General features: G+C 40.6%; 1 protein-coding gene and 1 pseudogene across 2 annotated transcripts; both read left to right on the forward strand.

Annotated features, from left to right (window-relative positions):
• Positions 1-6202: 6202 nt before the first annotated feature.
• On the forward strand, positions 6203-8545 carry LOC139163046 (zinc finger protein 135 pseudogene; annotated as a pseudogene).
• A 7036-nt stretch (positions 8546-15581) lies between these two features.
• Positions 15582-24393, forward strand: LOC139163059 (zinc finger protein 135-like). Of its 2 annotated transcripts, none has more exons than XM_070743994.1 (2): positions 15582-15667; positions 21666-24393. In XM_070743994.1, exon 2 carries the CDS (start codon positions 22484-22486, stop codon positions 23642-23644), a length of 1161 nt encoding a protein of 386 aa, XP_070600095.1. In that variant the 5' UTR covers positions 15582-15667; positions 21666-22483; the 3' UTR covers positions 23645-24393. The 2 variants fall into 2 exon arrangements, with proteins under 2 accessions (XP_070600095.1, XP_070600096.1); XM_070743995.1 differs by lacking the exon at positions 15582-15667 and adding an exon at positions 15710-15783.
• The last annotated feature ends 120 nt before the right edge of the window (positions 24394-24513 follow it).

A 24513-nucleotide genomic window follows, 5' to 3' on the forward strand; every position in this document is an offset into this window, starting at 1 on the left:
CATGAAGCGGTAGCCGCTTGATAGTATAACTTCCAATTTGGTAGACCTTTTGATCTTTTGCATCTTGTAACAGTTTATATTTAATTCTGGGTTTTTTCCCTTTCCAAATAAATTTCCTAACTGATTTATCCAATTTGTTATAAAATTTTTGTTAGTTTCTAATTAGAGCTGTCTGAAATAGGTAAAGTACCTTCAGACGTACGTTCATCTTAATTACTGAGCTTCTACCTAGCAGGGATATTTTTGTAATTTAGACCACTTCACTAAATCTTTCTGGATATCCTTTAATAATTTTTGATAATTATCTTCTTTTATCGAAGTACATTTAGCTGTAATCCCTCTGTGTTTTTTAGACAACATTTAAGTTAACATCTTTGTTTTATCCTTGTTAATTTTGAGCCCCGCTACTCTTCCAAATTTTTTCATTTCCCTTAACAGTTTCAATCCCGAAATTGATGAATTCTCTACGATATAGACTAAATTGTCAGCAAAAGCTTGTGGCTCATAATGTTGATCCTTAATTTTCAAACCTCTAATGTCTGGATTTGCTCTCACAGTATTCAATAAGATTTCAATATACAAAATGTATAATAGGGGGGAAATAGGACAACCGTGTCTAACTCCTTTTTCAATGTTAATTTTATCTGTCTTATCTCCATTTATTGTTATATTAGCTGTTTGGCTAATGATCATTCTCGTTGCCCTTTTTGGCACCTTTTCCAGTTCCATTATATCCTTCTGGAGGTGCAGTGACCAGAACTGTACACACTACTCCAACTGTGGTCTCACCATCGATTTGTACAGAGACAAATACAACACTTGCCGACCTATTTTTGATTCCTTTCCTAATCATTTATTTACTGCTGCTGCACACTGGGTTGACATCTTCATTGAGCTATCCACCAAAACCCCAAGATCCCTTTCTTGGGTTGTCTCGGAAAGCTTGGTCCCCATCAGTTGGTAGGTATAATTGGGTTTCTTTGCCCCAATATTCATAACTTTGCACTTGTTTAGGTTGAAGTGTATTTGCCACTTCGTTGCCCACTCACTCAATTTTGAGAGATCTTTTTGGAGCTCCCGACAATCAGTTTCACTTTTCACTACTGGGAAACAATTTAGTGTTAGCAAACTTGGCTGCCTCACTATTTCTACATCCAGAACGTTAATGAATACATTAAAAAGTAAAGGACCCAAAACTGAACCTCCGGGTACACCACTCCCCGCTCTTCCATCCAAAGAATTGTCTATTTATTGACACCCTTTGCTTCCTACAATTTAGCCAGTTACCAATCCAGGACAAGACCTGTCTTCTAATTCCATGGATGAAGAGCTTTTTTAGGAGCCTTTAGTGAGGGACCTTTTTGAAAGTCAAGTGGCCCCAACTATTCTAAATAAAGGGTTTTTTTTAATCATTGCACAGGGAAATATGAAAATTTATATGGGCAAAAAGGAAGGCTAGAATCAAACTGCAAAATCTCTAAGTCCCCAGAATCAGAGATGGTCCTGGATTACCCAATTTTCACTTGTATTACCAAGCAACGATTTTAATGATGCTAAAAGATTGGGTGACTCTTAAAAATAGAAGACTACTAACAATTGAAGATTTTGACCTCCATGCCGGATGGCATGCATTCTTAATAATGGACCCATATAAAATACCCAAATACTTTAAACATCATTACCTAAGGAAGACATTAATAACAACTTGGCACCATGTAAAAAAGAACCATTACGACTCAATACCCAAATGGCTATCACCTAACGAATTAATAATTCATCCTAATCTTTTCTCATTCCCCAAACTACTCACATACCAACAATTATTAGATAAAAATAACATTCTTTTATCTAAGCAACAACTACATGATACAGGAATAAATTTAAACTGGTTTACATATTTACAAATTAAATCAAAATACAATGAACACAAAAAACAGTATGGATTTCAAAAAAATAATCTAATAGACACAATTCTTTTCGGCCCAACATCCAAAATGATTTCAAAACTATATAATTACTTATTAGCATTTGACAGTTGTGAAGAACAAGTTAAAGGATGTATGATTGCTTGGGCCCAAAACTTTGGTTATTTGATTAGCCTAGCAGATTGGGAAAAAACATGGACAACAAATTACAAAATGACCACAGCAATTTCCTACAAAGAGAACCAATTGAAGATGTTTTATCGATGGTACCTTCCCCCTGCAAGAATATCCAAAATGTTTCCTAATTTCCCTCCGAGCTGTTGGAAATGCAAATTAAAAATAGGAACTTATTATTACACATGGTGGACCTGTACGTACGCCCAAAAATTTTGGAAAATTATTAGAAATTTGATAGACCAAGTCAGCTCAATTAATTTACTTTTTAAACCTGAAACCTACTTATTGGGTATATTTAGACAGAAACTCACCCAACCACAAAAATATCTCATCTTACAGATTATAACGGCCGCAAGAATCTCAAACGCACAGTATTGGAAACAAGAAAAAAAAACCTCCAATACTAACAATTATTTCTAAGATTATGGAATGTGCGGAGATGTCAAAAATTACAATGTAGATCCATAACAAAAAAGATTCCGATTACTATAATATATGGGATAACTGGTATAAATGGATTACTGCCAAAAGATATCTAACTTTTATTTTATAACTCAACTACTTCCCTTATCTCGCAACGTTTCGAATTCAAAACAACCATCGATTAATAAAATAATTTCAATACGGACACTTAAAATAAACAAATAAATAAATAAATAAATTAATTAATTAATAAACAAAAAACCCCTAAAATTTTATCAGAACCTGATTCCGACAACATTACTCTTTTTACTTGTTTCTTAAACTCAATTAAACAACATTATAACCCAATTACTTACTGTATTCTATACTAATTGAGCTACACCTTTCCTCCTTTTTAATATTTATATAAATATATTTCCTTTTCTTCCTGTTATATTCTCATTACTGATATATTACTCCTACACCCATTAACTTACTATCACACCATGTCGTAACTCCTGATAACGTCTGCTCTGTAGGCAGATCCTTCCTTTCTCCCTCCCTTATTACTTTACAAATACTTTATACAATTGTAAATCTATTTTTCTAACTACTTTTTATAAATATGTCTCTTACTATCCTTATCGCTACTCACTCCTACCTTTTAAATAACAAAATAAGCTAGGAAAATGAAGTATTGATAGTAATAGGATATAAATGTGAACATTGGATTTTTGTTACAATGTAAGATACAGTGTTCCCTCGATTTTCACGGGGGATGTGTTCCGAGACCACCCGTGAAAGTCGAATTTCCGCGAACTAGAGATGCGGAAGTAAATACACTATTTTTGGCTATGAACAGAATCCCAAGCCTTCCCTTAACACTTTAAACCCCTAAATTACAATTTCCCATTCCCTTAACAACCATTTAGATTATTACTCACCATGTTTATTTATTAAAGTTTATTTTAAAAAATGTTTTTTAAAGGCAGACGAAAGTTTGGCAATGACATATGACGTCATCGGGCGGGAAAAACTGGTAGAGTGGAAAAAACCTCAAAGTATTTTTTAATTAACATTTTTGAAAAACCGTGGTATAGACGTTTCGCGAAGTTCGAAACCGCGAAAATCGAGGGAACACTGTATATACATCAACATACATGTAAGAAATACCCTTATCCCTTTTTTAAAAAATTTATGTACTCCTCCTTTCCTTTCCCCATTTACCCTTTGTTAATTAATAAACTTTATTTTTATTTTAAAAAAAGAAAGTCAAGATATTCAATATCAACTGGGTCCCCTTTATGTGTTTATTTACTCCCTCAAAGAATTCTAACTTTGAGACATGATTTGCCCTTGCAGAAACCATGTTGCTTTTCTTTCAGCAATGCCTGTTCTTCTACGTGCCCAGTAATTTTATCTTTAATAATGGTTTCCATCACTTTGCTTGGAACTGAGTTTAAACCGACTGGTCTATAATTCACCTCTGGATCCTTTCTTGAAGATCAGGGTTACATTTGCCTCCCTCCAATCCTCAAGTACAGTGCCTGATCTTAGAGAAAGATTATATATTTTAGCTAGAAGTTCAGCAATTTCACACTTGAGTTCCTTGAGAACTCTAGGGTGGATGCCATCTGGACCTGGCGATTTGTTGACAAATATTATGTTGATAGGAAAAAAGAATAAAGAAAAGAAGAAATAAATTAGACTATAGTAGATCATTTGTTGGAAAGATATATAAATTGGACAATTATTACCCTTTCTTTGTTTTCTATAAGATTATAACTTACAAACCTGATTTAATATTGACAAGGTTCAGATGCTTATTGATACCAAATGATAGAAAATCTGTATAATCAATACTCTTAAAGGTATTTATATAACTTTAAATAATTTATAAATTGGTTTTTTTGTTATGTAGAATTTAAAATGATTAACAAATGGATGGAATAAAGATAACAAGAATTGTATTTGTTTAAATATAGAGAATGAGTTAAAGTAAAATTTTAAAAAGTTGGAAGGGGAAAAGAAATTAAACATTTAGCACATCTAGAAATTATAGAACTAAAAAAAATGATGAATAAAGATACCAATTGAGGAGAGGGAGAAATACGGCCTAAAATCAAGAGGCATGATAATGACATAAGTTTAAGAAACAGCTCCAATGTTGAAATGAAATTAAGGCTTCTGAATTGCTAGTCTGCTAACCATAAAATGGATGTATTCAGGGAAGGATAAGAGGGAGAAAGAGGAAGTAGAAAGAGAGAGAAAGAGGAGAGAAGTAGGAAAGAGGGAGGGAGAAAGTAGGTAGAGAGAAGGGAAGGCGGGGAGTAGTAAAAATTTAGAAGGAAACAGTCTGGATATAAAAGTATAAAAGGAGAAAACCAAGGATACATGTTCATGCAGTGGGCCTGCTACTCGGCCGGCGCTAAAATAATAATAATAATAATAATTATTATTATTATTATTATTATTTATTAGATCTGTATGCCGTCCCTCTCTGAAGACTCGGGGCGGCTCACAACAATAATAAAACAATATTACAATGAAGCAAATCTAATATTAAAAACATCTAAAACCCCATCATTTAAAACCATGCAGCACACGAATACCAAACATAAAATATAAAAGCCTGGGGGAGGCGTACAGGTGGGTTTTAAGTAATTTGCAAAAGACAAGGAGGGTGGGGGCAGTTCTAATCTCTGGGGGGGAGTGGATTCCAGAGGTTCTTCCCCTGGGGCCCGCCAACCGACATTGTTTAGTCGACGGGACTCGGAGAAGGCCAACTCTGTGGGACCTTATCAGCTGCTGGGATTCGTGCGGTAGAAGGCGGTTCCGGAGGTATTCTGTTCTGATGCCATGTAGGGCTTTGAAGGTCATTACCAACACTTTGAATTGTGACCGGAAACTGATCGGCACCCAGTGCAGGCCACGGAGTGTTGGTGAGACGTGGGCGAATTTGGGAAGCCCCACGATAGCTCTCACGGCCACATTCTGCACGATCTGAAGTTTCCGAACACTTTTCAAAGGTAGTCTTTGTCAGGAATTAAAAATCCCTGAATAATATCTTAATGCAGAAAGTAGGCCTCTGTTGAGAATGCTGATTCATTGTGAGGCAGTTGAGCATGCAGCAACCTAGTAAATATGTGAAAAGTGTTTAACTAGGCAAGAGCTCTTTCTCTCTCTGTCTGTTTGCTGTTAACTGTGTGCTGTTGCTGTTCGTGGAAGTATGCTTTGAAGAAGCTGTAACACTGTAAAAGTTGGTTCCTGTGAGTTATTGAACTAAGATAGTTGTAGCAAGGTACTAGTAAGATACTAGTTTATTGTATTTATAGTATATACAGTAGTAGTAATGGTAGTATAAAGAAGTAGATATATTTTTCCACAACTTCCTACTGCTGCTGCTGTTGTGTTTCATTGAAGACTTCAACTCCATTTCTTCTGGTTGTGGCTGGCTGGTTGGGTTGGTGGGCTGGCTGGACTGATTTGCTGGACAAACAGGCTAGTTTCCCCAAATGCAAGCTTTGTTAGTCTTCTACGTATCAAATGAATCATAAATAATGTAAGTGATTATTATTGAGGCATGTTTGCCTTTTTGTTGTAATATATACTTTTTTTTTCTTTTTGTACATCATCTCTTACTATTTTATAAAAATTAAAATTCTTTTTTTCTTTGAATCTTACAGACGAAGAAGATAGCAATAAGAGCATTTGGGACAATTGTAAATAAAATCCAACACTGAAAAGGGAAGAAAATCAAGCGAAAAAACAAAATATTTTTCATTTTTTTCAGAATATGATACAATTCTCCTCCTCCTCCAGCAGCAGCCGTTCGACAAGAGAGAGAAAATCAAGAAGGATTTCAAGCTCAAATAAGCCGATTATGCAGAACTCAAGGAAAGGTTACGTGAAAAGTTAAAGGAGATTATTTTTCAATCAGCAAAAAGGGGAAATATTTGGATGTCCGTGGGGAGGAAAAGGTCAATTGTACAGCCACGTAGAGCAGACAGGAATGCAGGCCTCTCCCTGGGAGGAAGAAAATGGCTTGAATGAAAGCATCACTAAAAAAGGCATTGTCCATATTTTTGGTGACTTCAAGTGTGGAAAGGCAGCATAGATTTGCCTACTGTGGGAAAAGAAGAAATATCACAGCTGTTTATGGAAAGAAGAGCTAGACAGGAGAAAAGCCACACACACTATCTCAATGTAGCAAAAACTGTTCAGAAAAGCTCCCAATGCGCTATGTGCTTTAGTGAGCATGGCAATATGGTACACCAGAAAAACACATGATGGAGAAAACATAAAGTTCTGCAGATTGTGAAATATTCAGGCCATGGGACACTAAACGAGGCACACACAGAAATAAAGCCATTTGAACATACTTTCTGTGACAAAGGCTTCAAAGAGACAATTCCAGTCTGGTCTAGCACGCAAGACTCACGAATAATAGAAAATATTTGAATGTGCTGTGAATATGTAAAAAATTCAGTCACAATTTCAGTCATGAAACACCAGAGGATTCACACAAGAGAGAAACCCTTTGAATGTCCTGACTGTGGGAAAAGTTTCAGTCAGAATTCTAATCTGGTTCAACACCATCGAACTCACACAGGAGAGAAACCCTTTGAATGTCCGGACTGTGTGAAAAGTTTTAGTGATAATTCCAACCTGGTGAAACACCAGAGGACTCACACAGGAGAAAAACCTTTTGAATGTCCTGACTGTGGAAAAGGTTTTAGTGATAATTCCAGCCTGATAACACACCAGGGGACTCACACAGGAGAGAAACCTTTTGAATGTCATGATTGTGGGAAAAGATTTAGTCATAGTTCCAACCTTGCGCAACACCAGAGGATTCATACAGGAGAGAAACCCTTTGAATGTCCAGACTGTGGGAAAAGTTTTGGTCATAATTCCAGCCTGGTGAAACACCAGAGGACTCATACAGGAGAGAAACCTTTTGAATGTCCAGACTGTGGGAAAAGTTTTGGTCATAATTGCAGCCTGGTGAAACACCAGAGGATTCATACAGGAGAGAAACCTTTTGAATGTCCAGACTGTGGGAAAAGTTTTGGTCATAATTGCAGCCTGGTGAAACACCAGAGGATTCATACAGGAGAGAAACCTTTTGAATGTCCTGACTGTGGGAAAAGTTTCAGTCAGAATTCTAGTCTGGTTCAACACCAGAGGACGCATACAGGAGAGAAACCCTTTGAATGTCCAGACTGTGGGAAAAGTTTTAGTCAGAGTAACCACCTGGTGCAACACCAGACGACTCATACAGGAGAGAAACCCTTTGAATGTCCAGACTGTGGGAAAAGTTTTAGTCAGAGTAACCACCTGGTGCAACACCAGACGACTCATACAGGAGAGAAACCCTTTGAATGTCCTGACTGTGGGAAATGTTTTAGTAGGAGTTCCAACCTAGTGAAACACCAAAGGAGTCACACAGGAGAGAAACCTTTTGAATGCCCTGACTGTGGGAAAAGTTTTAGTCAGAGTAACCACCTGGTGCAACACCAGACGACTCATACAGGAGAGAAACCCTTTGAGTGTCCTGACTGTGGGAAATGTTTTAGTAGGAGTTCCCACCTGGTGGAACATCAGAGGTCTCATACAGGAGAGAAACCCTTTGAATGTCCTGACTGTGGGAAAAGTTTCAGTCGGAATTCTAGTCTGGTTCAACACCAGAGGACTCATACAGGAGAGAAACCCTTTGAATGTCCAGACTGTGGGAAAGGTTTTAGTCATAATTCCAGCCTTTTTAAACACCGTAGGACTCACACAAGAGAGAAACACTTTGAATGTCCTGACTGTGGGAAACTTTTTAGTCAGAGTTCCTACCTGATGGAACATCAGAGGTCTCATACAGGAGAGAAACCTTTTTAATGTCTGGACTGTGGGAAAGATTTTAGTCATAGGTCCAGCCTTGTGAAACACCAGAGGACTCACACAGAAGGGAAACCATTTGAAGTCCTGACTGTGGGGAAAGATTTAGTCAGAATTCCCATCTGGTGAAACAGTAGAGCAGTGTTTCCCAACTTTGGCAACTTGAAGATATTTGGACTTCAACTCCCAGAATTCCCCAACAGCGAATACTGGCTGGGGAATTCTGGGAGTTGAAGTCCAAATATCTTCAAATTGCCAAGGTTGGGAAACACTGCATTAGAGGACTCATAGAGGAGATAAACTTTTAGAATATTCTGATTGTGGGAAACATTTTAATTGGAATTCCAGCTTGGTGAAACACCAAAGGACTCGCAGGGGGGAAAGAACTATGGATGTTCTGATTGTAGAAAAACTTTCAATCAAAGTTCCCAGCTAGTGATACACCAGAGGACTCAGACAGTAGAGAAAGATTTTGAATGTTCCGATTGTCAGATGTTTCAGTTGGAATTCCAGGCTGGTTAAAAACTCATCAAAGACTCACAGAGAATTACAAGTTGGAAGGGACCTTTGAGGTCTTCAAGTCCAGCCTGCTGCCTAGGCAGGAAAAATGTTTATCCAACATCCTCTTAAAAACCTCCAGTGTCTTTCTAGTGGTGCACCTACAACTCCTGAAAGTAAGCTGTTCCACTGGTTAAGTATTCTCACTGTTAGGAAGTTTCTCCTGACCGGAAGTTGCAGGTTGCTTCTCTCCTGGGTTAGTTCCATCCATTGCTTCTTTCTTATTTATTGATTGATTTGATTTGTTTGGTTTGGTTTGGTTTGTATGCTGCCCCTCTCCGTAGACTCGGGGCAGCTCACAGCATACAATAAAACAATTCATGACAAACCTAATAGATTTAAAAAACATTTAAAAACCCCATTGTTAAAACACACATACACACAGACATACCATACATAAATTGTATAGGCCTGGGGGAGGAGGGGGGAATACCTCAATTGCCCCATGCCTGATGGCAGAGGTGAGTTTTAAGGAGTTTACGGAAGGCAAGGAGGGTGGGGGCAGTTCTAATCTCCAGGGGGAGCTGGTTCCAGAGAGTCAGAGCCGCCACAAAGAAGGCTCTTCCCCTGGGACCCGCCAGACGACATTGTTTAGTCGACGGGAGCCGGAGAAGGCCAACTCTGTGGGACCTTATCAGCTGCTGGGATTCGTGTGGTAGAAGGCGGTTCCGGAGGTATTCTGTTCCGATGCCATGTAGGGCTTTAAAGGTCATTACCAACACTTTGAATTGTGACCGGAAACTGATCGGCAGCCAGTGCAGGCCACAGAGTGTTGGTGAAACGTGGGCAAATTTGGGAAGCCCCACGATAGCTCTCACGGCCGCATTCTGCACGATCTGAAGTTTCTGAACACTTTTCAAAGGTAGCCCCATGTAGAGAGCGTTGCAGTAGTCGAACCTCGAGGTGATGAGGGTGAGGCATTTGCCATGGGACATGTTCTACCATGCTCCCAGCCTACTGCACTCCCAAAATAAGGCATCCTTCAATGATAAGGCCAGGGCTTTTGGGGGAGAGGGGTCCAAGCCCCTGTCTTATTTTCGGGGAAACAGGGTATCAACAATTATATAATCTATACCTACCGTGTTTCCCCGATAGTAAGACACCCCCGATTGTAAGACATATGGGGGGTTTCAGGGGGGTCGGCTAATATAAGCCATACCCCAAAAGTAAGACATATGTCTTACTTTCGGGGAAACACGGGGGTAAAGCTTCGGCTCGTTAGAGGGAGCTGTCGGCCGGAGACGGCGGGGCTTGCTGCAGCGAGCGACCTGCTCCTGCCTTCGCTTTCGCCTCCTCGAGAGCCAGTGAAACTTGCCGGTGGAGCCGAGTTAGCCGCAGGGAAAGCACCCGAGTTAGCCGCTTCCACGGGGCTTTTGAGGGAAATAACAGTCCCTCCTGGGGGAAGCGCTTCCTTCCCATTGGCGCTCTCTTCAGATCCTCCTCCCCTCGCTGTGGGTGAGCAGTGCGGTGTGGCGGCGGTGATGGAGGGGGAGGAAGAGGAGGAGAACGAGGGCTAAAAAAGAGAAGTGCCAGAAGCCCAAACGCGGCTGGGGGGGCTCGCGGCCCCCCTTCAGAAACGGGAGTCTCTCGTCCACCCCCTGCCCACCTCCCTCCGATATTTTCGGGCTCACGGCAGCGGGAGAAGCTCGGACCGAGGAGAAGCCCCCGGTTCCCGTGCCCCGTTTGGCCATGCCGAACTGTAAAAATAATAATAATGGAGCGGGGAGCAAAATCCTGGCCGGAGCGTTGCAGCACCTTCCTTTCGTTCAGCGATGGTCTCGGCCACAGCTTCGGCGCCTCTGCAAAGATCCTGCACCCGCCAGGTGGGGGGGGGAGGTGGGAAAAAAAGCGCCGCAGCGATAGCGCTTGGGGGGGAGACGCTTCGAAGCGGGGGGTTGGTGTCAGTCTGGGGAGGCGACCGGCGGCGAACGGGAGAAGCCAGCGCTGCTGCTGCTTTGGAGCCGCTCACGGGCAAAGAGCGAACGAGAAACTTTCCCCGGATCTTTTTTCCCAGCGACGCGATCTGGAGGAGGAGAGATCCTGCACCCGACAGGAATGCAGGCCTCTCCCTGTGAGGAAGAAAATGGCTTGAATGAAAGCATCACTAAAAAAGGCATTGTCCATATTTTTGGTGACTTCAAGTGTGCAAAGGCAGCATAGATTTGCCTACTGTGGGAAAAGAAGAAATATCACAGCTGTTTATGGAAGGAAGAGCTAGACAGGAGAAAAGCCACACACACTATCTCAAGGTAGCAAAAACTGTTCAGAAAAGCTCCCTTGTGATTCATGGAACCAACCACATGAGAGGGAAGCCACAAAAGTGCCCCCAATGCGCTATGTGCTTTAGTGAGCATGACAATATGGTACACCAGAAAAACACATGATGGAGAAAATATAAGATTGTGAAATATTCAGGCCATGGGACACTAAACGAGGCACACACAGAAATAAACCCATTTGAACATCCTTTCCGTGAGAAAGGCTTCAAAGAGACAATTCCAGTCTGGTCTAGCACGCAAGACTCACAAATAATAGAAAATATTTGAATGTGACTGTGTAAAAAATTCAGTCACAATTTCAGTCATGAAACACCAGGGGATTCACACAGGAGAGAAACCCTTTGAATGTGCTGACTGTGGGAATGGTTTTAGTGATAATTTCAGCCTGGTGACAAACCAGGGGAGTCACTGGAGAAAAACCTTTTGAATGTCATGATTGTGGGAAAAGATTTAGTTATAGTTCCAACCTTGCGCAACACCAGAGGATTCATACAGGAGAGAAACCCTTTGAATGTCCAGACTGTGGGAAAGGTTTTAGTCAGAGTTCTCACCTGGCGCAATAGCAGAGGACTCACACAGGAGAGAAACCGTTTCAGTGTCCTGACTGTGGGAAACGTTTTAGTCAGAGTTCCCACCTGATGGAACATCAGAGGTCTCATGCAGGAGAGAAACCTTTTTAATGTCTGGACTGTAGGAAAGATTTTAGTCATAGGTCCAGCCTTGTGAAACACCGGAGGACTCACACAGGAGAGAAACCGTTTGACTGTCCTGATTGTGGGAAAGGTTTCAGTCAGAATTCCAGCCTGCTAATACACTGGGGAACTCACACAGAAGGGAAACCATTTGAAGTCCTGACTGTGGGGAAAGATTTAGTCAGAATTCCCATCTGGTGGAACACTAGAGCAGTGTTTCCCAACCTTGGCAACTTGAAGATATTTGGACTTCAACTCCCAGAATTCCCCAACAGCGAATACTGGCTGGGGAATTCTGGGAGTTGAAGTCCAAATATCTTCAAGTTGCCAAGGTTGGGAAACACTGCACTAGAGGACTCATACAGGAGATAAACTTTTAGAATATCCTGATTGTGGGAAACATTTTAGTTGGAATTCCAGCTTGGTGAAACACCAAAGGACTCGCAGGGGGGAAAGAACTATGGATGTTCTGATTGTAGAAAAACTTCCAATCAAAGTTCCCAGCTAGTGATACACCAGAGGACTCAGACAGTAGAGAAAGATTTTGAATGTTCCGATTGTCGGATGTTTCAGTCAGAATTCCAGGCTGGTTAAAAACTCATCAAAGACTCACAGAGAATTACAAGTTGGAAGGGACCTTTGAGGTCTTATAGTCCAGCCCGCTGCCTAGGCAGGAAAAATGTTTATCCAACATCCTCTTTAAAAACTCCAGTGTCTTTCTAGTGGTGCACCTACAACTGAAAGTAAGCTGTTCCACTGGTTAAGTATTCTCACTGTTAGGAAGTTTCTCCTGACCGGAAGTTGTAGGTTGCTTCTCTCCTGGGTTAGTTCCATCATTGCTTCTTGTCTTGTTTCCTTTGCTTTGGAAACTAAGCTGACACCCTCTTCTTTAATACCACCTCCTCAAGTATTGGAACACTGTTCAACCATTCAATTTTTGTTTTTATTTCCATGTCTTGCCAAAAGATATGTTTGTCCTCACTCCCCAGCTCCTTCAAAGGGAGGTCTTCACGTAAAAATAAAAAAAATATTTTTACGAAAAAGGAACCCCGAACTTTTGCCGAACTTCCGCTTTGAGAACGCCTGCCCCGCCTCTCTCACAGTCCCTTCGCCAAGAGCGCTTTTGTCCCGGCTGTCGGCAAAGGGGCTACATGAGAGGCGGGGTGGGCTTTCTTCTGACAGTGGAGGCAGGCGAAGGTGATTTGGAATGTCGGGCGTGCGTATGCGCGCACTCCCCATCCCCCTGCCATTCAAAATAAAAACCTTCGCCACCCTTCGCAGAGAAGAAAGGAAGAGAGAGAAAGAGAGGACAAGAGAGAGAGAGCGCAACAGACATAGTGAGATAGAGAGAAAGTGAGAAAGAGAGAGAGAGAGAGTGGGAAAGAGATATAGCAAGAGAGAGAGAACCAGAGAGAGAAAGTATGAGAAAGAAAGCAAGAGAGAGAAAATGAGAGAGTGAGACAGAGAAAGCAAGAGAGGGAGAGAGAAAGAAAACAAGAGAGAAAGAATGAGAGAGAAATCAAGAGAGAGAGAGAGAAAGAAAACAAGAGAGAAAGAACGAGAGAGAATTGAGGCAGAGAATGACAGGAAAGAAAGAGAAACAGAGAGAAGTGACTCTTGATTTAAAGCATATGGTAAAAGCACTTAAATAATGACAGAGAAAAAAAACCCAGCCCTCACCTGTTTTTATTAATAGTTATGTTTTTGGTTTTGCTGGTTGTTTTAGTTTTAATAGTAATAGATTTTGCTTTTGTTTTATTATTAATTTCTTTTAATAAAAAAGAAGGGATTTTTTTAATGTATGTATGTATGCATGTATGTATGTATGTATGTATGTATGATTTATTTATTTATTTATACATACATACATGCATACATACATACATACATACTTCTATGCCGCCCAGTCCCAAGGGGACTGCCACTCAGACACTATACTTTTCTGCCCACCCCGAAAAAAAATTAGAGGGAACATTGATTGGGCCAGATTATTTGTGGGACCGCCTTCTGCTGTACAAGTCTCAGTGACTGATTAGGTCCCACAGCGTCGGCCTTCTCCAGGTCCTGTCAACTAGACAATGTCATTAACTGCCAGTAACTGAGTGAGGGATCCTAGTAGACAATTACTTAAATGTGAGACAATACTGAGTGGCAGCAGTCAAAATAACCTATATAATCCTAAGATGCATTAGTAGGTAGAATTAAGATCCCATGAAGTTATAGTTACAAACCTTAGTAAGACCATAGTTGAAATACTCCTTCCAATTGTAGTGACCACAATATAAAAAGATATTCAGACTCTGGATAGAGTGCAGAGAAGAGCAACAATGATGACTGGAGGCTTATTTATTTAATTTGTTTTGTTACATATTGGTGGTATACAAAGATATAATAATATTTATATACATGATAATATTAAAAGAGAAACTAGGACAGGGGATGGAAAACATTCTGGTGCGCTTATGCACTCCCCTTACAAAGAACAGGAATTGGGTATGTCTATTCTAATAAAAAGACAGACAAGAGGAGGCACGATAGCAGTATTGCAATATTTTGACTGGCTGCCATAAAGCGAAGGGGGTCGAGCTATTTTCCAAGCACGAGAAAGCAAGACAAGGAATAATAATTTATTTATTTATTCATTTGTCCAATACACAAATACATAGGAAGAAAAATAGACATGTAGTAATATATATAAGGGTAAAAGTGAACTTAGAGGAGATCATATATGAAAGAAAGAAAATATATATGATAAGTGAGAGAAAGGAAAGACAATTGGACGGGGTGAAAGGCACACCAGTGCACTTATGTACGCCCCTTACTGGCCTCTTAGGAACCTGGAGAGGTCAATTGTGGAGAGTCTAAGGGAGAAGTGTTGGGGGTTAGGGGTTGACACAATTGAGCCCGGTAATGAGTTCCACGCTTGGATAAAACGATTGTTGAAATCATATTTTTTACAATCAAGCTTGGAGCGGTTCATATTAAGTTTGAATCTGTTGCGTGCTCTTGTGTTGTTGCGGTTGAAGCTGAAGTAGTCATTGACCGGTAGGATGTTGCAGCGTATGAATTGATGGAAACTGATGGAGAGAAGCAACCTAAGGTCTCCTGCTTGAGCAGGGGACTGGACTAGAAGACCTCCATGGTCCCTTCCAGGTCTATTCAGATTAATTGATTGATCTTGAAAGCTGCATCCTTGAATTTGCTAGTGGAGCATCAGGAGCAGGTCAATGGATAGAGTTTGTGGGGAGGAAGAAGACCCAGTTTAGTGTAGTGCTAAAGGAAAGGGGGCAAAACCACTTCCAAAAACCATTGCCAAGGAAACTGCAAGGCCAGCCATCAAGACTGACCCAAAGGCATCAAAAATCCGAAGCTAAGTGGTGTCGCCTTTCACTTTTTCATTAGGCTCCTCAGTTTTAAAGGTCGGTTGTGAGTAGTCGAAAACGACCTGCTGCCATGTAATTAGTAAAGACACCTTCCAAGCGGCTTGGTGGAGCCTGGAAAAGCGTATTTTTCCACCTCCTGTCGCTAGATGGCGATCAGGCAACATCTATGCCTCGAAAGGCATCAATACGTTGATGCTTGAGCGTCAATTTAAAAAAAAACCATTGAGTACTGCATTGCTAGAAAGGATGGGAGGGGGGAGAAGACACTCAGAGGAACTTCCTCTTCCGGATGACCCATGAGAGGAAGGTGGCGCGCAGAGCGGCTTTTGTGCTCTTCCGAGGATCGAGGCAGCAGCTGAAAGGTGAGTTGAGAGAAGGTGGGAGGAGAGTCCCCGAGCAAGTAGGGTTGTTCGGTCTCCTCCACGGCCTGGAAGCAGAGAAGCAACTGGGCTGAAGCGTGTCAGATTCGGCTGCTGCTGTAGGTTTCCCTCCTGCCCAAATTTAAGCCCACTGGTGGCTGCAATTTTCTGCTGGTGGGAAAATTGAAAATGCCTCTTTCAAGTTAAGGCTGATAGAAACATAAAAGATTGACTGCCCTTATATTATTTCCTGTATTTTATCTTAGGATGGATCTATGTTTATCCCAGGCATGTTTAAATTCAGTTACTGTGGATTTACCAACCACGTCTGCTGGAAATTTGTTCCAAGCATCTACTCCTCTTTCAGTAAAATAGTATTTTCTCATGTTGCTTCTGATCTTTCCCCCAACTAACCTCAGATTGTGCCTGATTCTTTGGGAATGGCTTCCCTCCAGAGGTTGTGGGTGCTCCATCACTGGGGTTTGTGACAGAGTTGGAAGGGACCTTGCAGATTCGGATGCTGTGCAAAAGCATCAGACCCAATGCCATTTCAGACAATTGGTTAATTGTTCTCAGTGTCAGGAAAATTCTCCTTAGTTGTAGGCTGCTACTAGAACAGGCTCAACAACAAGATCTGGCCAAAGCCCATCGAGTCCAGCATTCTGGCCCACTAATAGTACATAGGGATCTTGAGCAGAAAGAAGGCAAAACTCTCTCTTTTCCTTGACCCCCAACAAATGGTACCCAAGGGAATCCTGCCTTTCTCAACCAATTTAGAGGTGGCAATTGGAGATCCATTTCAATAACCATCAATATACTTTGCACCCATGAATCTGTCTAATCCTGCCTTGAAGCTATACAGGATGAGAGCTGTCATGACCTCTTCAGGAAGTGAATTCTATAATCCACACTTTCTTACCTATGAGTTTTAGGGACTGCCCCTTCGTCCTAGTATTGTGTGATAGAGAAAAGAATTTTTCTCTATCCACCTTTTCTATCCCATGCATGATTTTATACACTTTGATTAAGTCACCTCTGAAATACCATCTTTCAAGGCTGAAGAGACCAAGGCGTTGCAACCTGGTTTCATAAGGGAGGTGCTCCATTTCCTTGATCATTCTTGTTGCCCTTTTTTGCATCTTTTCCAGTTCAAATATATCTTTCTTGAGGTGCGGTGACTAGAACTGTACACAGCACTCCAACTGTGGTCTCACCATCAATTTGTACAGAGACAATACAATACCTGCCGACCTACTTTCGATTCCCTCCCTAATCATGCCAAGCATGGAATTTGCTTTATTTACTGCTGCTGCACACTGGGTTGACATCTTCATTGAGCTGTCCACCAAAACCCCAAGATCCCTTTCTTGGGTTTTCTCAGAAAGCTTGTCCTCATCAGTTGCTAGGTATAATTGGGGTTCTTTGCCCCAATATGCATAACTTTGCACTTGTTTAGGTTAAAATGCAATTGCCCCTTTGTTGCCCTTTCACTCAATTTCGAGAGATCTTTCTGGTGCCTCCAACAACCAGTTTCACTTTTCACTACCCAGAAACAATTTAGTGTCCTCAGCAAACTTTGCTACTTCACTATTTATTTCTACATCTAGATCATTGATAAATAAATTAAAAAACCAAGGTCCCAAAACTGAACCTTGGGGTACACCACTTGTCACTTCTTTCCATCCAAAGAATTGTCCATTTATTGGCACCCTTTGCTTCCAACAATTTATCTGGTTACCAATCCAGGACAAGACCTGTCTTCTAATTCCGTGGAGTTTTTCGAGTTTTTTTAGGAACCTTTAGTGAGGGACCTTTTTGAAAGTCAAGATATACAATATCAACTGGGTCCCCTTTATGTGTTTATTTACACCTTCAAAGAATTCTAAAAAGTTAGTAAGACGTGATTTACCTTTGCGAAAACCATGTTGCTTTTCTTTCAGCAATGCCTGTTCTTCTATGTGCTCAGTAATTTTATCTTTAATAATGGTTTCCATCACTTTGCCTGGAACTGAGTTTAAACTGACTGATCTATAATTTCCTGGATCATCTCTGGATCCTTTCTTGAAGATCAGGGTTACATTTGCCTCCCTAAAACCCTCAGGTACAATGCCTGATCTTAGAGAAAGATTATATATTTTAGCTAGAAGTTCAGCAATTTCACACTTGAGTTTCTTGAGAACTCTAGGGTGGATGCCATCTGGACCCGGCAATTTGTTGACAAATATTGATGTTGATAGTGAAAAAAAGGATAAAGAAAAGGGAAATAAATTAGACTATAGTAGGTCAATTGTTGGAAGGATATGTAATTTGGGCAATTATTACCCTTTTTTATAAGATTTCTTTTATATAAGGTTTGTATAATTTACAAGCCTGATCTAATATTGAAAATATTCAGATGATTATTGATACTTTTGGAATGATATAAGATCTGTATAATCAATATTGTTAAAAGTATTTATATAAGTTTATGTAATTTATAAGTTGTGTTTTTTGTTATGGGGAATTTAAAATGTTATTAACCGATGGATGGAATAATAATGACAAGATTTGTATTTGTTTAAATATAGAGAATGATTTAAAGTAGAATTTTAAAAGGTTGGAAGGGAGATATGAAATGGGAGAAGAAAGTAAGCATTTAGGGCAGTGATGGCAAACCTAGGGGAAGGGTGCGACAGGTGGCATGCGGAGTCATATCTGCTGGCACATAAGCTGTTGCTTATGTGTATTTTGCAAGCATTTTTCCCTAAAGAGACCAGCCAAGAGACACACAGAGCTGCTGAACTCCAGTACCGGTAAGACACCCATCTTGCCCGACAATGCTGCTACCTCATGGAGCAGGACCCTGTAAGGCTTATTGTACCATTGCATGCACAAATGGCAGGAGGACCCCAGCTGTGCTGATATGATGAAACTCACAGCAGTTCTGCAGTTCGTGCATGCAATGGCACAAGAAGCATAGAAACATAGAAGACTGACGGCAGAAAAAGACCTCATGGTCCATCTAGTCTGCCCTTATACTATTTCCTGTATTATATCTTACAATGGATATATGTTTATCCCAGGCATGTTTAAATTCAGTTACTGTGGATTAGCCAACCACATCTGCTGGAAGTTTGTTCCAACTATCTACTACTCTTTCAGTAAAATAATATTTTCTCATGTTGCTTTTGATCATTCCCCCAACTAACTTCAGATTGTGTCCCCTTGTTCTTGTGTTCACTTTCCTATTACAAACACTTCCCTCCTGAACCTTATTTAACCCTTTAACATATTTAAATGTTTCGATCATGTCCCCCCTTTTCCTTCTGTTCTCCAGACTATACAGATTGAGTTCATTAAGTCTTTCCTGATACATTTTATGCTTAAGACCTTCCACCATTCTTGTAGCCCGTCTTTGGACCTGTTCAATTTTGTCTATCTTTTTGTAGCTGAGGTCTCCAGAACTGAACATAGTATTCCAAATGTGGTCTCACCAGCACTCTATATAAGGGGATCACAATCTCCCTCTTCCTGCTTGTTATACCTCTAGCTATGCAGCCAAACATCCTACCTGCTTTTCCTACCGCCTGACCACACTGCTCACCCATTTTGAGACTGTCAGAAATCACTACCCCTACATCCTTCTCTTCTGAAGTTTTTGCTAACACAGAACTGCCAATGCAATACTCAGATTGAGGATTCCTTTTCCCCGAGTGCATTATTTTACATTTGGAAACATTAAACTATAGTTTCCATTGCTTTGACCATTTATCTAGTAAAGCTAAATCATTTACTATATTACAGACCCCTCCAGGAATATCAACCCTATTGCACACTTTAGAGTCATCGGCAAATAGGCAAACCTTCCCTATCAAACCTTCCCCTATGTCACTCACAAACATATTAAAAAGAATAGGACCCAGAACAGACCCTTGTGGCACACCGCTTGTAACCTGTCTCTGCTCAGAATACTCTCCATTAACAATAACTCTCTGATGTCTATGCTTCAGCCAGCTTGAAATCCACTGAACTATCCAGGGATTAAGTCCAATCTTCACTAATTTATCTATCAGCTCTTTATGTGGAACCGTATCAAAGGCTTTGCTGAAGTCTAGATAGGCAATATCCACGGCACCATCTTCATCCAACACCTTTGTGACATAGTCAAAGAAATCAATGAGATTAGTCTGAAGCCTTGCAGCAGGGGCAGGCCTAAGGCAGCGGCAGCAGGCCAGCTACTTGTCTGGCGCTAAGAGCAGGGAGAGAGAGGCGGTGCCCATGGGACATCTAGTACCATGCTCCCAGCCTACTGCACTCCCAAAATAATAAAGCATCCCTCAATGATAAGATCAGGGACTTTCGGGGGTGGGGTGAGGTGTCAAATATATAAGCCTCTGTCTTATTTTCAGGGTAATAGGGTATCTATTATTATATAATCTATCCCCAGCACCAGTGTTCCCTCTAATTTTTTGGGGGGGTGGGCAGAAAAGTATAGTGTCTGAGCGGCAGTCCCTTCGGGACTGGGCAGCACAGAAATAATAAATAAATAAAAAAATAATAATAAATAAATAAATAAATAAAAACCCCACCCTGTTTTGCCTCAGAGAATTTCAAAATAAAATACTGTACTGTGTCTATAACAGTGAGCTCATAATAGGGCAACTCTATCAATATCAAAATGCCACTTAAATAGTTGAACTAGTTTCAAACTAGATTTTGATTTTCTTTGTCTCTTCCTTACTCCCATTCTTTTTCTTTCTCTTTTCCTTCCTCTCTTTTTTCTATCTGTTTCTCTCTCTTCCTCTCTCTCTCTTCCCCTCTCATTCTTTTTCTCTCTTTCTCTGCCTCCTTTCCTTTGAATTTCTCTCTCTCTCCATTGTGCTGCGTGGGGGGGGGGCAGCTGTAAGCCCCTCACCTCCACCGCCTCCTCTTTCAGCACCCCGCTGCTTGAGCCTGTTTGCAGGGTGCTAGTGGAAGATCCGGTGGGAGAACCTTTTTGCAAAAGAGAGGCAATCTGCTTTTGCAAAAGGTTGGCGATCGGCTTCTGGGCAGGTTTGAAAAACTCTGAGTTGGTGATGATTTTTAAGTGCGCCATGGCTCACTGCTCAGCTTACCAGGGAACTCTGCCCAGCACTTCAAGATATACACTGCTCAGAAAAATAAACCTAGATCTGAATTAATGAAATATTCTCATTGAATATTTTGTTCTGTATAAAGTTGAATGTGCTGATAACAAAATCATACAAAAATCATCAATTGAAGTCAAATTTATTTATTTATTTTATTTATTTTGTTTGTTTGTTTGTATGCATGCTGCCCCTCTCTGTAGACTCGGGGCGGCTAACAACAGTAATAAAAACAGCATATAACAATCCAATATTAAAACAGTTAAAAACCCTTATTATAAAACCAAACATACAGACAGACATACCATGTATGGTTTATCTGAGATGTATGACTGTTTTTTATATTAAGTGTTTTAAATGGCTTTTAATCATTGGATTTGTACTGTGTTGTTGTTGCGAGCCACTCTGAGTCTTCGGAGAGGGGCGGCATACAAATCTAATTAATAATAATAATAATAATAATAATAATAATAATAATAATAATAATATTTATTTATTTATTTATTCATTCAATTTTTATGCCGCCCTTCTCCTTAGACTCAGGGCGGCTTACAACATGTTAGCAATAGCACTTTTTAATAATAATAATAATAATAATAATAATAATAATAATAATAATAATATTGTGTTTAAGTGTTCCCTTTATTTTTTTTGAGCAGTGTACTTGATGATAGTCATTGCTAAGAATTCTTGATTGACCCAATTAAACAACTGAATTTGAATGGATATTTGAACATGCATCTCGGTAGTCTTTTATGTATCAAATGAATCATAAATAATGTAAGTGATTAGTATTGGGGCATGTTTGCTTTTTCATAATATTTACTTTTGTTTCTTTTTTCACATCATCTCTATTTCATAAAAATTAAATTTCTGCTTTTCTTTGAATCTTACAGACGAAGAAGATGGCGATAAGAGCACTTGGGACAATTGAAAATAAGAACCAATGTTGAAAAGGGAACAAAATCAAGCGAAAAAACAAAATATTTTCTATTTCTTTCAGAAAACTATACAACTCTCCTCCACCTCCAGCAGCAGCTGTTAGACAAGAGAGAGAAAATCAAGAAGGATTTCAAGCTCAAATAAGCCGATTATGCAGAACTAAAGGATAGGTTACGTGAAAAGTTAAAGGAGATTATTTTTCAATCAGCAAAAAAGGGAAATATTTGGATGTCCGTGGGGAGGAAAAGGTCAATAGTAAAGCCACATAGAGCAGACAGGGATGCAGGCCTCTCCCTGTGAGGAAGAAAATGGCTTGAATGAAAGCATCACTAAAAAAGGCATTGTCCATATTTTTGGTGACTTCAACTGTGGAAAGGCAGCATAGATTTGCCTACTGTGGGAAAAGAAGAAATATCACAGCTGTTTATGGAAGGAAGAGCTAGACAAAGAGCTAGCAAAAACTGGTCAGAACAGCTCCCTTGTGATTCCTAGAAACAAACACACAAGAGGGAAGCCAAAAAAGTGCCCCCAATGCGCTATGTGCTTTAGTGAGCATGACAACCTGGTACACTAGAAAAATACATGGGGGAGAAAACATAAGACTCTGCAGATTGTGTGAACGTTTCATTAGAAATTCTCAGGTCAAGGGACACTAAAGGAGGCACACACAGGAATAAAACCATTTGAACATCCTTTCTGTGAGAAAGGCTTCAAAGAGACAATTCCAGTTTGGTGAAGCACGCAAGACTCGCAAAGAAGAGAAAACATCTGAATGTGCTGTGTAAAAAATTCAGTCACCATTTCAGACATGAAACACCAGAGGATTCACACAGGACAGAAACACTATGAATGTCCTTACTGTGGGAAAAGTTTTAGTCAGAATTCCAGCCTGGTACAACACCAGAGGACTCACACAGGAGAGAAACCCTTTGAATGTCCTGACTGTGGGAAATGTTTTAGTCAGAGTTCCCACTTGGTGCAACACCAGAGGACTCACACAGGAGAGAAACCCTTTGAGTGTCCTGACTGTGGGAAAAGTTTTAGTCATAATTCCAGCCTGGTGAAACACCAGAGGGCTCACACAGGAGAGAAACCCTTTGAATGTCCAGACTGTGGGAAAAGTTATAGTCAGAGTTCCAGCCTGGTGCAACACCAGAGGACTCATACGGGAGAGAAACCCTTTGAGTGTCCTGACTGTGGGAAAAAATTTAGTCAGAGTTCCCACCTGGCGCAACACCAGAGGACTCATACAGGAGAGAAACCCTTTGAGTGTCCTGACTGTGGGAAAAGTTTTAGTCGGAGTTCCCACCTGGTGGAACACCAGAGGACTCATACAGGAGAAAAACCCTTTGAATGTCCTGACTGTGAGAAAAGATTTAGTCATATCTCCAGCCTTTTGAAACACCATAGGACTCACACAGGAGAGAAACCCTTTGAATGTCTGGACTGTGGGAAAAGTTTTAGTGATAACTCCAGCCTGGTGACACACCAGGGGATTCACACAGGAGATAAACCCTTTGAATGCCCTGATTGTGGAAAAAGTTTTAGCCAGAATTCCAACCTGGTGAAACACCAGAGGACTCACACAGGAGAGAAACCCTTTGAATGTCCTGACTGTGGGAAAAGTTTCAGTCAGAGTTCCCACCTGGTGCAACACCATAGGACTCATACAGGAGAGAAACCCTTTGATTGCCCGGACTGTGGGAAAAGTTTTAGTCAGAGTTCCAGCCTGGTACAACACCAGAAGATTCATACAGGAGAGAAACCCTTTGAATGTCCCGACTGTGGGAAAAGTTTTAGTCAGAGTTCCAGCTTGATACAACACCAGAAGATTCATACAGGAGAAAAACCCTTTGAATGTCCTGACTGTGGGAAATGTTTTAGTCAGAGTTCCCAACTGGTGAAACACCAGAGGACTCACACAGGAGAATAACTGTGGGAAAGGTTTGAATGATAAATCCAGCCTGGTGCAAAACCAGAGGATTCATACCAAAGAGAAACCTTTAGAATGTGCTGACTGCTAGAAGAGTTTCAGTCATAATTCCAGGCCTTTGGAACACCAGAACATTCACACAGGAGAATAACGCTTTGCATGTCCTAACTGTGGGAAAGGTTGGAGTGATAAATCCAGCCTGGTGCAAAACCAGAGGATTCACGCCCGAGAGAAACCTTTAGAACGTGCTGACTGCGAGAAGGGTTTCAGTCATAATTCCAGACCTTTGGAACACCAGAAGATTCACACAGGAGAGGACCCCTTAGAATATCTTGACTGTGGGAAAGTGTTTAGTCATAATTCCACCCTACTGGTACATCAGACAACTCACACAGGAGAGAAACCCTTTGAGTGTCCTGACTGTGGAAAAAGTTTTAATCTGAGTTCTCAGCTCGTGAAACACCAGATGACTCACACAGGAGAGAAACCCTTTGACTATCTTGACTGTGGAACAGGTTTTAGTGACAATTCCAGCCTGTTGACACGCCAGGGGACTCACACAGGAGAGAAACCTTTTGAATGTCCCGATTGTGGGAAAGGTTTCAGTCTTAATTCCCATCGCACGATACACCAGAGAGATTTTTAAAAAGTATGAAGATTTTAAAAATTGTCTCCTGGAAACCACTGGTTAAAAGAGTAGAAATGAAGTTGGCATATAAAGAATATACAGAATACATAATTAGGGAAAAGTAAGATGAAAAAAATGAAAATCAAGTTGGCTGCACAGATGAATAGGAAACAGAAAAGGAACAGATTGATAACAACACTGGGATTTACAGTGACATGAAAAGAGGAAGAGGGAATAATTG

The sequence above is a fragment of the Erythrolamprus reginae genome, chromosome 2 (genome assembly GCF_031021105.1).
Source record: "Erythrolamprus reginae isolate rEryReg1 chromosome 2, rEryReg1.hap1, whole genome shotgun sequence".
Classification (NCBI taxonomy): Eukaryota; Metazoa; Chordata; class Lepidosauria; order Squamata; family Dipsadidae; genus Erythrolamprus; species Erythrolamprus reginae.

Bases quoted from the DNA above. Each gene is read 5' to 3' on its own strand.
- LOC139163059 (XM_070743994.1), top strand. From the start codon at position 22,484: ATGTGCTGTGTAAAAAATTCAGTCACCATTTCAGACATGAAACACCAG.